We start from the raw sequence: 15,494 nt of genomic DNA, 5'->3' as shown, positions 1-15,494 counted from the left end.
CACGGGTTGTGTGTGATCCCGTGTCAGCATGTTTATTATTAGGAAAAGTCGATGTAGCCAATCCATGTTCCTGGATCCTGGGGCGGTGGTCATAATCAAGATCAACTTACATTCTGTAGCTGTGTGACTTGTTATATTTATTTACGCTGCCTCCCTTCTCCCCAAGCTTTCTGTGATTCATGTTAACGTAAAACTAAACGTTTGGAATGCCTTCTGATTAAGGCACCAGGCGCGGTCATGATATCCTGGCAGTGTTGTCAAACTGTCAAAATAAAACTCCCTAGCTAAAAAGTGGCAGATTTATAATCCAGACTTTCTGACTTAACGGTGACCTAACAGACAGCTCCATCTTCACTTCAACAAACAGGTCACCAACACTGGCCAACGTCATCTACCAGGCAGTGTCTGACCAGCCAAGACCAGAAATATCACCTGTTAATAAATCCCTTCAAGATTGTGCGCGCGTCACTGAGCTGTTATCCCCGTTTTGAACAATATGGTGCACGATTCTTGTCCCAACCCACCTGGGTCAGAGGTATCATAGAGTCATTGAGCATGGAAACATGCCCTGTGGCCAAACTTTCCCATGCTGATCTAAATGCTCCATCTACACTTGTCCTACTGGCCCGTGTTTGGCCCATATCCCTCTAGACCTTTCCTGTCCATGTACCTTTTTAAATGTTGTTATAGTATCTGCTCAACTGCTCAACTACCTCCTCTGACAGCTCATTCCATTCACCCACCATCCTCTGTGTGAAAAAGTTGCTCCTCAGGTTCCTATTAAATCTTTATCCTCTCACCTGAAACCTATGCCCTCTGGTTCTTGATCCCCCTACTCTGTTTAGTTTAGTTTTGTTTTGTTTAGTTTAGTGATACAGCGCGGAAACAGGCCCTTCGGCCCACTGAGTCCACACCGACCAGCGATCCCCGCACATTAACACTATCCTACACACACTACGGTCAATTTACACACACATCAAGCCAATTAACCTACAAACCTGGAAGTCTTTGAAGTGTGGGAGGAAACCGAAGATCTCGGAGAAAACCCACGCAGTCACGGGGAGAACGTACAAACTCCGTACAAGCAGCACCCGTAGTCGAGATCAAACCCGGGTCTCTGGCGCTGCAAGCGCTGTAAGGCAGCAACTCTACTGCTGCGCCCACGTGCTGGGTAAAAGACTGTGTGTCTACCTTATCCATTCCCCTCATGATCTTATACACCTCTATAAGATCACCCCTCATGCTCCAGTGCTCCAAGGAATAAAGTCCAAGCCTGCTCAACCTCTCCCTGTAGCTCCGACCCAAGAATGCTGTAGTAAGGTGCCAAGATCATTTCTTCATTCACTGAATACTACATTTGGCACAGAAGTACATCAGTCAGAAGCCGCATCTGGATTATATTAGCGTACGATTGTTTAATGGTATAGTGAGAAGAATCGGCTTAGGTCGTATACTGGATCGGCTATGCAACATCAAGGAATTCATTTCAAACAGTTTTGAGAAAGGCTTAGTAAACCAGAGACATACGAAACCTGGGCCTCTAAAGACATTACCTCAGCTTTTCCACAATGCGGCCTGCTGCAAAGACCAGACTGGGCGGTGATGCTTTGGTTTAGAAACACAGCGCAGAAACAAGCCCTTCAGCCCACCGAGTCTGCGCCGACCAGCGATCCCTGCACACTAACACTATCCTACACACTAGGGACAATTTGCCGTTCTACTGAAGCCAATTAACCTACAAACCTGTACGTCTTTGGAGTGTAGGAGGAAACCAGAGCACCTGGAGAAAACCCACGCAGGTCACGGGGAAAACGTATAAACTCAGTACAGACAGCACCCGTAATCAGGATCAAGCCCGGGTCTCTGGCGCTGTAAGGCGGCAACTCTACCGCTGCACAACCGCGCTCCCCTTTCATTGTGATGCTGTCATCAATGTGCTGAACCCCACTGAGTAAGCAGTGGTGTCTGTCAGAGGTCTATTAATGCTGCTGTGATATAATATAGACGTCAACCAGCCCAGTGGATGAATGCACTGACATTTCAGCTGGGTTGTAGTTAGCTCTCACAACTGAGCTATTTCGGCAGACATTAGTGCAGCTCTGCTTCCCATTGTGTTTACAAATTGCTCTCAGCCAGTTTCTCTGACTCAGGTTTAATCAAGCTCTAACCGAAAATAACCAGAGCCTCAAACAGAAGCTTAATGGTCGCTGCACAATCGAACAAAAGAAGACAAAGCCTGAAAGAGAAAGATGTGTTAATGTATTTTAGTGGGATCTTAGTTGGAGAAATGCCAAACACAAATGTGTTGCAGTGATGATGGTGTGTAGTGTGGAGATGTCTAGCCGTGTGGTGGCTCAGTGTGATCTAGTTAGGAAACGGTTGCATATTCTAGTGTGGTAACAGGTAAGGGTGTGCATTGTAATGCAGTGACTTGGTAGAGAATGGTGACATATAGTCTGGTGCTTATGGATGGCCTGGTACAGTGACGTGGGAGATGATGTCCAATGCTCTGACGTATGGTCTAGTGTGGCGATGTAGTGTCTGGTGTGGTGATGTATGTCCTAATGTGGAGATGTATTTTCTAGAGTGGTCATAAGATCAGATCATGAGATATTAAGTATTAGGAGCAGAATTAGGCCATTCGGCCCATCAAATCTACATCGCCATTCAATCATGTCTGATCTATCTCTCCCTCCTAACCCCATTCTCTTGCCTTCTCCCCATAACCTCTGACACCCGTACTAATCGACCCGTACATTAGTGGTGATGTAGAATTAGAGGATTTGATGCTCATGCCATTGGGTTGTAAGCCACCCAGGCAGAATATGAGGGGGCCTTCCTCCAGTTCATGTGTGGTCTCACTCTGGCAATGGAGGAGGCCGAGGTCAGGAGGGCTGTTACGGGTTAATCACCATCTAAACAAAGACAACAAAGTGCTCGGAGTATTTCAGTGGGTCAGGCAGCACCACTGGAGAACAGGGATAGGTGAAGTTTAACGTCGGGATCCTTCTTCAGTGTGATTGCAGGGGAGCGGGTAAGAGAACTGGGAGAACGGAGGGGAAGGACCGAGCATGGCCAATAATAGGTGAACATAGGGTTGATAAGTAGATTGTTGGACAAAGGCCATATTCCATCTTGACAATCAGCACCTTCCACGTCCCCTACAGCAGGTCAGACGCTGGGTACAGGACATATTTTTAGCCAGTATTTATATATATTTACATACATTTAATTTTTTTCCCCCCACATCTGGAGGAAATGATGCTGTTTGGAATAGAATTTGGAATTCCAATATGTTGCTCAGTTTAGAGTTGGGGAAGGCAGGTCATTAAACAGTTGGTGCAATTCTTGGACATTACAGCTGTTATCAGCAGCCCAGGACCACAATGGGTGGCAGTCTGCTCAGGCATTTTCTTTGGGGTATTGACAGTGAGTCAATCCTCCTTGGTACTTCCTCCTTGTTCAGCCCAGTCAGAAACTGCACCCGATCCTGAAGTAATGATGAAGGAACCTGAAGTTGGGACATTTGGGCGGCGAGGTGGCATGATAGTTGCTGCCTTACAGCACCACAGACCCGGGTTCGATCCTGACTACGGGTGCTGTCAGTAGGGAGTTTGTACGTGCTCCACCCGACCACATGGGTTTTCTCCGGGTGCTCCGGTTTCCACCCACACTCCAAAGACGTACAGGTTTGTAGATTAATTGGCGTCAGTAAAATTGTAAATTGTCCCCTAGTGTGTTAGTGTGCAGGGATTGCTGATTCACGCAGACCCGGTGGGCCAAAGGGTCCGTTTCCACAATGTATCTCTGAAAACTTTTTTAAAATTCTCATTCCTTAGAGTTGCCACTTGTTTATAAAGTACTTGGGTTTTTTTGAAAAACACAACAAAATGTAGACTCTGGTCAAATAAAAAGCGTGTGGGAGAAAGGGTATTTTGTGCAGTTCTGTGGTTCATGTGCATCTCAAGCCCAAGTTGTGTTCTAATGGTCATTGACTTCTCTTTCACCAGGTGCTACCTCCGCTCCGTGTTTAATTTTCATCTTCCCAGCTGTGTTCTACATACGGATAATTCCAAAGGAAGAGGAACCCATGTGCACGCTTCCCAAAATCCTGGTGGGTCTCGTCACATTTCAGTGTAAATTTAAGTATAAATCTCCCAAAATCTGGTGCCTAGTGATTGATGCAATCCCCTCCATTGCTATGTTAACAATAATTAATATGCATTAATATTAAGCCAACATTTTGGAGAGTGGCAGAGATTCCAAAAGCATCATTGTTAAGGTGGAAATGCAGTCAATATTGTGCACCAACAGGTGAATTATCCAACAGTGCAATCAATGCTGGAGGTCAGTTGAGGCTGGGTGTCGTTCTACTGTCAGTCCCCAATTCCATTGCTGGGTTGGGGCCAATTGACATTAACAGTGAAGGGGGGTTTTGCAGGGGTATTGCCAGCACACTAAAGCGGCCCAGTATCGCAGCGGTAGAGTTGCTGCCTTTCAGCGCCAGAGACCCGGGTTTGAGCCTGACTACGGGTGCTGTCTGTATGGAGTCTGTACGTTCTCTCTGTGACCTTGTGGGCTTTCTCCAGGTGCTCCAGGTTCCCTCCCACATTCCAAAGCTGTGCAGGTTTGTAGATCAATTGGCTTCTGTAAATTATCCCCAGTGTGTAGGATAGAACTAGTGTATGGGCAAAATGCTGGAGTAACTCAGTGTGTCAGGTAGCATCTCTGGAGAAAAGGAATAGGTGTTGTTTTGCATCAGTCTAAAGAAGGGTCCCGACCCAAAATGTCACCTATTCCTTTCATCCAAAAATGCTGCCTGACCCGCTGAGTTACTCCAGCATTTTGTGTCTATCCGGTGAAACCAGCATCTGCAGTTCCTTCCTACACATAGTGTACGGGTGATCGCTGGTCGGTGCAGACTCAGCGGGTCGAAGGGCCTGTTTGTGCACTGTCTCTCTAAACTAAGCTAAATGAACAGAGGGTGCACAGCACAGGAGCACCAATAGGTGGCGCTGCAATGGGACACCAGTGTAGGGGGAGCTAATGTTAAAGTGGTGAATGCAAGCCTTTTGAAATTTTTAATCAATGGGCTCCACACTTTGGAGTGAAATACACAAAATAATCCACAACTCAAGAATCAAGAAAGTTTTGTCATTTGTCCCAAAGTGGAACAATGAAACTCTTAATTGCAGCAGCACAACTGGTATGTAAATATAGTATTCAGTGGATGCCATAATAAACACGAAACACAAAAAAATAACATTTTAAAAACAATATAATGCAAATACAAAAATAAAGCCCAAAGTCCCTCATGCAATTGAGGCAGTTCACAGTTCATAGTTTAGTTAGAGTGTGTAGCATTCCATAAGCTGATGGTTATTGAGAATATGGTCTTACACCATATAAGGGAATCGAGCCCTTTAGTCAATAAGTTTAATTTAAAATTATGATTTAACTGTGCACAGGATGAGCTACAGTGCTTCGTAACCAAGGATGGCATTGAGCTGCTGCCTCTGTAGCAACATACATGTGGTGCAGAGACTGGAATATAGAGTTGCTTTGTCGTCTCAGGCAGGAACACACTGCTGCCTTATGCTCAGCGCTGTGTGTACACAGGGTCTTACTCTGAGCACAAGGTTGCAATTCAGTACCAGTACCAGAAAACCAGGTTAACCTCCCAACCTTTAACTGGAATATGTAATGTCCATGAGCCAAACATGCCCTGGTGCACTATTGCCATCAATGTCCTACCTCTTAAAGATGGCGCAGTGGCGAAGCAGAAGAGTTGCTGCCTTACAGCGCCAGAGACCCAGGTCCGATCGTGACTACGGGTGCTATCTGTGTGGAGTTGGTACGTTCTGCCTGTGACCATGTGGGTGTTCCCAGGGTGCTTCGGTTCCCTCCCACATTCCAAGGTTTGTAGGTTAATTGGCTTCAGTGAAAATGGTAAATTGTCCCTAGTGTGGAGGATAGTGCTAGTGTACGGGGTGATCACTGCTCGGTGCGGACTCGGTGGGCCAAAGGGCCTGTTTCCACCCTCTACCTCGAAACTCGAAATTCTTTTGGCAGTGTGTGCGCAACGTACCCAATAGCAACGTGAGAAAGAGATGCATTAAGATAGGCTTGATGGAACTAAATCCTAGGAACCTGGAGGGGAAATATGTTTATAACAGGCCTCCAGGCCAAGATGTGGTGATGGTACCAGTCCTACTGGAATGACTGAAAGCCAGTCAGTCATCACCCCAAGGACAGAGTAAACATTTGTTATTTTCTTTACACCGATCACGGCTGAGCAATAAACAGTATGAACAAAGCACAACGTGTTCACTGGTGTGACTGTCCACAGACGGTACAGACACCCGTCTCCGATGGGCAGGGTAAATTTATGGTCCCCTGTTCCTTCCTCTCGCTCGTAATGCAACACATGCTGTTATTACTGATGGGCTCCTGGTCCTTGGAGCTTCAGAAGAGATTCACTTTTGAAAAAAAATGTAGTTACTTTACAAAGTGGAGGAGGGGAGACGAAATTATCTCAATGCTGGTCTGGAATTCACGGCCTGAAAAGGTGGTGGGAAAGGATTTGCTGGCAGCTTTCAAAAATGTTACCAATTCTCTGCTGAGAAAGGAATAATAGGGGTTAGGCCCAGTTGGGTGGAGCAGGGAAGAGGTCTAACGAAGGTACAAAGACTTTAGATAGTTCCTCTGTCTCTCTCTTTTCCCCACTCCCCCCCCCCTTCCCAGTTCTCTCACTGTCTCCATCTATATCGTTTCTTTGTCCCGCCCCCCTGACATCAGTCTGAAGAAGGGTCTCGACCCGAAACGTCACCCATTCCCTCTCTCCTAGATGCTGCCTGACCTGCTGAGTTACTCCAGCATTTTGTGATACCAGTGACTCAAAGACAATAGTTTAGTTTAGTGTTCAGATTCAGCGTGGAAACAGGCTCTTTGGCCCACCGACAAGCGATCACCCGTACTCGCTAGTTCCATGTTATCTCATTTTGGCATCCACTCCCTGCACGCTAAGGGCAAATTACAAAGCCCAATTAACCTACAAACCTGCACGTATTTGGAACACGGAAGGAAACCAGAGCACCCGGCAGAAACTCATGCAGTCACAGCAAACGTACAGACGGCACCCGAGGTCAAGAATGAACCAGGGTCTCTGGCGCTGTGAGGCGGCAGCTCTACCAGCTGCGCCACTGTGCCACCCTGAATTAGTCAAGTCGAGAGTTTAATTGTCATGTGTACAGCTTCTTCTGCTTCTTCTTCTTCTGTCGTATGTCTTTTAGACCTGCAGCCCCGTTGAGGCGAGCCAGGCCAACGTGTCATCGTCCAGGTCAATCAGACCTCGTTCACCATTCGGTGGCCGGTATTTGGGGCAACTGGTGACCATGTGCTCCGCTGTCTGTGTTGGGTCCCCACACTCGCAGAAGGCGCTGTCCACGAGACCCCACCTCTTCATCGATACTCCATGTACAGCGATAGCGCCCCCTACCCTCGGATGCCTCTCTGGTCCTTATCACCGGCTGACTGGCCACGAGAGGCCAATCCCCAGTATCAGTAGGTCCAATGACCTGGCATCGGATTGACCCGCCTAAACCTCGTCAACAAACTCCTTATAAATCCAGGCATTCTAGCCGGAGGGGAGGAGGAAGAAGGAAATGATGGAAAGGAGAAAAGGAGGGAAGTGGGGGGGACTCCCTGCTAGTTGTTTTCCCTTGTCACAGGGTTGAGGAAGACCGAGCAACTGGGACAAACCCGAGACGGATAATGCCACCTTGTGGTCAGGATTGAGCTGCCGGGAAGAAACCCCAGACCCAGCATTCTACTGAGGCCACGACTGAGGGACTGGGGCAAGCCTGAGATGCCAATGCCTCTTCCTTCCCATGGACAACCAGGGACTGTGTCCACACACAGAGGCAAAGACTGAGCCACCAGTATAACCCAGCGCCCCTTTTTCTAGCCCAAAGCTGAGCTGCCAGTTTAGCCCTGAGACCGCCAGTGCCTTCTCTTGAGGCAAGGGTGAACTACATGGAGGAGCAGAACGGGCCTGTAAACACAATATACATAGATGATACATTATTATTATTTTTTTAATCAATTACTTAATACTCCCTATACAAGTGCAAAAAAACCTGAAGTCCTCAGCACTACCAAAGACAGCCCACAGCTCATTGTTGGGTTTGTGTTGTGTTGTGTGGTGTTCAAGAGCCTGATGGTTGTTGAGAAGAAGCTATTCTTGAACCTGGCTTTCAGACTCCTGTACCTTCTTCGCGATGCTCGGGTGAAATGAGAGCGTGGCATGGGAGATATGGGTCTTTGATGATACTGGCTGACTTTTTGAGGCAGCACCTCCGAGAGGTCCCTTCGATGATGGGGAGGTCAGTACCCGTGTTCACCGCTCTTTGTAATCTTCTTCGTTCCTGGACATTCAAGTTGAGAACCAAGCCTTGTTATAACCCGAAGATAGACACAAAATGCTGGAGAAACTCAGCGGGACAGGTAGCATCTCTGGAGAGAAGGAATGTGTGACATTTCGGGTCAAGACCCTTCTTCAGCCCCTTTCCGTCCTCTTCTACATTATACATTATATTGTTGCCTCTTATATGGGACAAAACCAGTCATTTGGCCTGCCTTGTCACTACTGAATGTATTTGATTACATAAATGTGATGGTATATCGTAATGTCTTTTCCCAAGTGCCAGCAACCTGACCTCTTGCCCATTTCCTACAAGAATTACTTTAATTTATCATATTTTCCCTACACTTAGCACATCTTTTTGGAGTCATAAAGTCATACAGCGCGGAAACAGACCCTTTGGTCCAACTTGCCCATTCCGACCAAGATGACCCATCTACTTTAGTCCCACCTGCCCGCATTTGGCCCATATCCCTCCAAACATTTCCTATCCATGTACTTGTCCAAATGTCTTTTAAATGTTGTTATAGCACATAGTACTTACTTCAACCACTTCCTCTGGTAGCTCATTCCATAAACCCACCGCCCTCTGTGTGAAAATGTTGCCCCTCAGATTCCTACTAAATCTTTCCCCTCTCACCTTAAACCTATGTCCTCTGGTAGTTGATTCTCCTAGTCTGAGTAAATGACTCTGTACATCCAATCCTATCTACTCCCCTCACGATGTTATACACCTCTTATAAGGATCATCCCTCAGCCTCCTGTGCTCCAAGGAATAGAGTCCCTAGGCTGCCCGACGTCTCCCTTTAGCTCAGGCCCTCAACTCCTGGCAACATCCTCGCATATCTTCTCTGTGCTCTTTCCAGCTTAAATGTCTAAACGTAGAAAAGCAGTTTCCATTAGATGAGGAGATGGAGGTTAATCTTTCTGCCCCTCACCTTGTCCTTCTGTTATCTTTCTGCAGGCTGCTTGTTTTGCAGGCCTGGGCTTTCTCTTCATGACCATGAGTCTGAGCTTCATCATCATCAGCTGGTCCACAGGACATGGCAACGTAAACGGAGGCCACTAGACAAGGGAGGGCCTCGTCCACCGAGAGCCAAGTGCCCCCCTCACCCTCAAGGAGCAAGACCATTGCTGAAGAAAATGGCTGATAAACCCGGAGCCCATGCCGAACCGTCCATAATGAGACATGTAAAACCGTCACACACACACACACATATATATAGTTTATGCACACCTGCAATTTTTATACCGTGTTACTGTGTACTAAGGAGTCGATGCAAATACTTTGCACGAGATTTTATAAAACCACACCATTTCTAAGTTATTTTGTATAGAGCTAGGACATTCTCAGTGTTAATGCCTGTGAAATAGTGCAGGGTTCTGAACTGAGGATTTGAGTTTTACTTGGGGGGGGGTGGGGAGGGCTCTTGTTTTTTTTTATATGTATTTTATATTGCGCTCCTTTGACGCAATTGAATGCTAAATGACCGCATTGTTAAAGGTGGTTCAGAAGATTACAAACAAACAAAAATAGATTTCAAAACTACCATACACTATTTCCACCTCCAAACTCCTGCTGAGTGCTGTGGCCACTTTTCATAGTTCTGTTGTAGATTGCAGAGTTGTGCTGCATTTTGTTTCCTGAACAATTAATATTTCTTTGTTTAAAAAAAAAAGCCAGATATTTCAGAAGGCTCAATGCATTACATGTTGTAGAGCCATACGTGCTGTCTGCAATCCCCATTCTGGGCTAAGGGGACTGGTCTCAGTCAGGGTGGGAGTAGGTTTACTTGGGGAGGGAAGAGATTAAAGCCAGCCACGGTTCCACTACCTAGAGCTCTCCAACGAGAAGAGCAAGTATTGGAACAGTCGGCACAGGAGCTACTGATTTGCCTCCCTGTTCCTGACTCATTGATAGTCCCAAGTTAAGACAAGCCAAATTAGCCGACACCACCTATGGAAACCCCAATATGTCACAAATGTATATATTTGTTAGTAGATTCAGAGGTAGAGCTGATCGGTAGAGCACTTTGGTTGATGCACGGTTTTGTACAGACTGTCCCTTGAGATGATAAATGCCCTGTTTTGTGCCCCAGATCTACATTCTCGTCGCTCATCTCGCAAGCATTCTGAGTTCAGTAATGTTTGGCCATGCCAATCTTACAAAGCACTAGTTCCACTGTCACGTCAGTGAAACAAATGATTCTTTTTTCTGCTTGCCATTTTAACAGCGAGTGAAAGTTCCGAGCCATTGCTGCCAGGTTGCTGCTTTATTTAATTTGTAAAACCTGCCCATAACCTGTCTCTGTGAAGCTTGGAAAGAGACTGCACTGTGCTGTTGTTTGGGAGGCCAGGGTTGGAATCCTAGCGACCTGGCTTCTGCAAGGTGAGTCATATGAGCAACGTACACTGGATTGTTTGCACCACGTCTCGAGCTGAGACTGCAAGTATTTCCCCCCATCAACTCTACTTCAACACAGTATACCTTGCACAGTACCCAGCAAAGAATGGATGTCGGCGTGGGGCAAAACAAAACAGATGGAGCCTGTGTCCATTCAAAGCAGGAGGAGGAAGCACCTGGATGACTTCCCTCTGATCGTTTGGTGGAAATGTTGCAACTGTGTTCCTTCCTTCCGGTGGGACTGATCGCACCGACCGGTTGGTCAACAGCGGGGAGGGAAACGCGAGCCAGAGGGAAGGATTGTGAAGGCAGGGGCCTGCTGGAAACTGCAAACGCATTCCTATCCCTGGGGGTGGGACCCATCATAGTGGCAACCCGGGCCACAGGGAAGGTGGATCACTGTTTTAAATCCATCAGGCAGGTTACCTGGGGAAAGGGGTCCATGGGGAAAGGGCAACTCAACAGGAATGCAGGGTTATCCCATACACCTTCCCAGAGGTGGATTAACATCTGTTTCCAGGATGCACTGATCAGGGGGAAGAGGATGGATTCAACAAAGTTTAAAAAAAAACATTATACGAATGAAGATATATTTTTATTAAACTAAAAAAACATTTCAAAAGAGTGGGAAGAAGTCATCTACTAATGACTTTAATGATTTAATTCTATGTCTGTGTTTTAATGATTAAATATAATGTCCTTTCTCATAATACTGCCAATGGGGCAATGGTACAAGGCCACCCAGTGGAACTTGCCAACCTTGTGCGTTGGTTCATTAACAGCACAGAGCATTTATAAAATAATAATTCTGGGGACAATGACGAGAAATGGTTTATTTGGTGATAGCAAAATTTACAGCTGTGTTTAAATAAAATTTGCATTTTATTTTTGGCTTGTATTATAATATACAACATTGATCTGTTTTATTAGATTGCGCTACCGTGTTTTAGAAATGAAGCTGCTCAGATTCCTACACACAATATTTATATTTTATTAAATGTATAATTAAATTTTAATTTAATAGAAAATAAAAATCATAAAAGATTTTTAATATTTAATGTTCTGCTTGGCAGTGGAAAAAGCCTTATAGATCTGATCAGAGTGTGTAAGTAAAACCTGTATGACTGCTAAATCGCACGAGATATTTGTGTCATGTATTAATCCTCTGTCTTACATAGTAAGCCGTAACACAAAGTCTGCCTGATTGTGTGGTGACTCACATAAGATGTGTGTCACTGGGTACGTTGAAGGGGGGCACTAAAATAGGGCAGGGCCTGCATTAATATGTTTCTCACGTGAGTCAAGGCCTTGTTTAACATTTCCCGGAGAGCCATCTCAGTAGCTGATAGAAACCCCTTCAACCCCTGTTTCTGATGCATTGGTGTATAAAATCCACAATCTTCAATCCTTCAATGTGTTAGAATATTTGCTGCCAATCCATTAATGTCCCTCCTGCTTTCTAGTCTCCAACTCATGAGTGTATCCCTCCGCTTCAACTATTCAATATGCGAATCTTTAATTATATTGTTTTCTCCTCTTGCTTCTCAACTTGTTCTTCCTTGGGTATTGATTCAGCCTTGCCTCATACCTCTGAATCAGGAAGGTCCAAATCTCCCACTGTAGATATCGGGCTTGTGCAGTGCACTGTTGAGGGAGCACTGCCCTGTTACAGTTGCTACCTTTCAGAATCAAGGTCTGTGCCGACCTATATAGGATCTCATGGCACTACCTTCAAAGCTGTGTGCCGATTGCCAATATTTATTCTTCAGCCAACATCACTAATAAAAAAGTATGTGGTTGTTATCGCATTGCTGAGTGTGGAATCTCACCATGTGTTAAAATGACAGGCAAGGTTCCTCGATTACAACAGTAACTATAATTCACCTGCTGGTGGACTGCTGAGAAAGTGCAGGATCTGTACAAATATATTTCATTTATTCCTCCGGGGTGGAAATGTCCAACACTGGAGGACAGTGTATGAAGTTCCATTGACGATGAGACGTTTAACTTCTTATAAAGTTCTTTATTAGCCAGAAGCTTTCGAGACTGCAAAGGAGAGTGAGTCCCTCTCGAACTTTCTAACATCTTATCAGTAGAAATCCCACTACACATGCGCCAGACACATTCCATAGGAAGTCAGTACGGAGACCCAACATGGATCAGGAATATAGTGACTGATCTACAGGCAGAGCCAGAAGATGACAAGGGGAAAGATTAATGGAGATGTGCAGGGCAAGTTTTACACAGAGAGTAATGGTGCTTGGAACACAATGCCAGAGGAGTGAGGTTTTGGATAGGCACATGGAAATGCATGGAATAGAGGGCTATGGATCATTTACAGGCAAATGAGATCAGTTCAACTTGGCATCATGTTCGGCACAAAGATTGTGGGCCGAGGGGCCTGTCCCTGTGCTGCCCTGTCCTATGTTTTATGGTCTAATGTGGAGCATCTCAGCTACAAACCTAAAGAAAGCTTCATCATCCACTTGGTAAGCCTCTAATCATCAGAGTCATACAGCATGGGAACTGGCCCCTCAGCCCAACGTGTCCATGCTGACCAAGATGCCCCATCTACGCTAGTCCCACCTGCCTGCATTTGGCCCATATCCCTCTAAACCTTTCCTCTCCATGTACCTGTCCAAATGTCTTTTAAAATCTGTTATAGTAGCTGCTCAATTACTTCCTCTGGCAGCTCATTTCATATACCCCCCACGATTCAATGCTCCACCTTTTGCTATTTGTTGTCAGATGTCAATTTCCAATACAATATTTGACTATTAGACCAAGTAACTGTTCCCTATGTTGTCAAGTGACTTCTTGCCCTATTTTCAAATCACTTTCAATTCAGATGCCCTATTTTCAAATCACAAATCATTTTCAAAGGTGGTAGTTCAATGAACATTTTTAGTTTTGTTTGGGGATATATTCTCTAACGTCATTTGATACCCCCAGTGATGCAGTCCAATTCCCCACCATCCGTCTGACTCAACGTAGGTGGCAATGCCAATGGCTTCCCATCGCTCCAGCGATTATGTGCTTCTTGCACCTGAGGCTGAAACCATCCACATTTTTACTTCATTCTTGAGGCATTCCCATTTATATGATCAAATCACTTTAAATGACTTTAGAGCTAATGAGTACTTGAGAAGTGGAGTCACTGTTAAAATGCTGGAAACACATCAGTCAGTTTGCGTTTGATTGACATATGTAGCTCAAGGGATAAATATGGCCTGAACATTTTAAACATTCACCCTGCGACCACGTGGGTTTCCTCCGGGTGCTCCGGTTTCCTCCCAATATCCCAAAGACGTGCGGGTTTGTAGGTTAATTGGCCTCTGTGAATTGTCAATTACCCCAAGTGTGCAGGTAGTGAATGCAAAAGTGGGATAACATAGAACTAGTCTGAACGAGTGATCGATGATCAGTGTGGACTCGATGGGCCTGTTTCCATGTTGTATCTCTGAAAACTAAAATTAAAAAAGATTCTGGGGATAATTCCCACTCTCTCCAGAAGGCAGCAATGGCATCTATTATCTCAACCCAGGAGAGCAGGTAGGACTTTGGCCTAATATCTCCTCCAAAAGCCAAGGCCTTCAGTAAGTAGCCCACCACCCCCTCAATGTTGCACTGGACAGCCAGCTTACGTCGTTTTGCTCAAGATTCTGGAGTGGGACTTGAAATCTTTTGATTCTTTTTCGGGTGGCACAGTTGTGTAGCATTTGCACAGATCAAATAACCCGGGCTTAATCTGGACCACTTTTTCTCTATGATCTTGTGGGTTTCTTCTGGGCAGTCCGATTTCCTCCCACATCCCTGGGATGTGGCGGTAGGTTAATATAGGTACCACTATAAGTAGCCCTTCTAGTGATTGGCAAGGGAAGGGGATGTGTGAGAGGGAATAGATTACAGGCGAAATGTGGTGAAAGGAAGTGATGGCAAAGCCAGTAGAAACCCGATGAGCTGAATGGCCTCCCTCTATGTTGTAACATGACACTGTTTGAACACTAATTCTTCCTAATGGATGTATGAACAACACACAGCTGCAGGCTGCTGGGGTGGGGAGCAAAATGTAATTGGAAACAAGCAGTTGTGTGTTGATTTGTGACTATGTACAAAATGAATTTATTTTCAAAAGTTAATTTCCTTGCCTGTTTGAGGTAATATTGATTTGTGTATTTGATCAAAGGGCGATCCTTTGTTGGATTAAGTGGAGAAGGAAACATCTTTTTTTTAAAAGTACTTTATTGCTTCCCAGAGATTTGGTTCAGTCTGTTTTTGTAAGACCTCAGCATACTGTAACTACTGAAGTCGAGTGGATCTGTAATGTGTATGAACAAGAAATCATAAATATTAAACAATTTAAAACCTGTGACGCATCGTCTCTGCTTGTCTCAATGACTAGATAAAACCAATGTGTTCAGAAACCAGAGGCACACGAGAGTGCAGATGTGCAATAATCCACCCCTCCTCCCCTAGATCAGTCTATTACTTGCTGGCTCTTGCCCCATCCTTTCCCCTCACTTCTTTCCATCAACTATCTCCCCACCACTCCATCAGTCCAAAGAAGGGTCCCGACCCGAGATGTCATCTTGTCCATTTCCCTCCACATATGTTGCCTGACCCACTGAGTTTCTTGAACTGTTTTTGTGTTCAGAGATCATGTTCACC

At 45.4% G+C, this 15,494-nt stretch overlaps 1 protein-coding gene across 2 annotated transcripts in view; it reads left to right on the top strand.

Annotated features, from left to right (window-relative positions):
- The window catches only part of LOC144601768 (sodium-coupled neutral amino acid transporter 3-like), a 155,696-nt gene extending 143,985 nt beyond the window's left edge, over positions 1 to 11,711 (top strand). For both annotated transcript variants that reach the window (XM_078414160.1, XM_078414158.1), the window contains exons 15-16: positions 4,011 to 4,114; positions 9,387 to 11,711. In XM_078414160.1, the coding sequence (XP_078270286.1) occupies positions 4,011 to 4,114; positions 9,387 to 9,491 (209 nt within the window). In that variant the 3' untranslated portion in view covers positions 9,492 to 11,711. The remainder of the gene's footprint in view (positions 1 to 4,010; positions 4,115 to 9,386) is intronic.
- The last annotated feature ends 3,783 nt before the right edge of the window (positions 11,712 to 15,494 follow it).

Source organism: Rhinoraja longicauda, chromosome 17, assembly GCF_053455715.1.
Source record: "Rhinoraja longicauda isolate Sanriku21f chromosome 17, sRhiLon1.1, whole genome shotgun sequence".
Lineage (NCBI taxonomy): Eukaryota > Metazoa > Chordata > Chondrichthyes > Rajiformes > Arhynchobatidae > Rhinoraja > Rhinoraja longicauda.
Note: the sequence above shows the minus strand (reverse complement) of the source record. Positions and strands in the feature narration are given on the sequence as shown.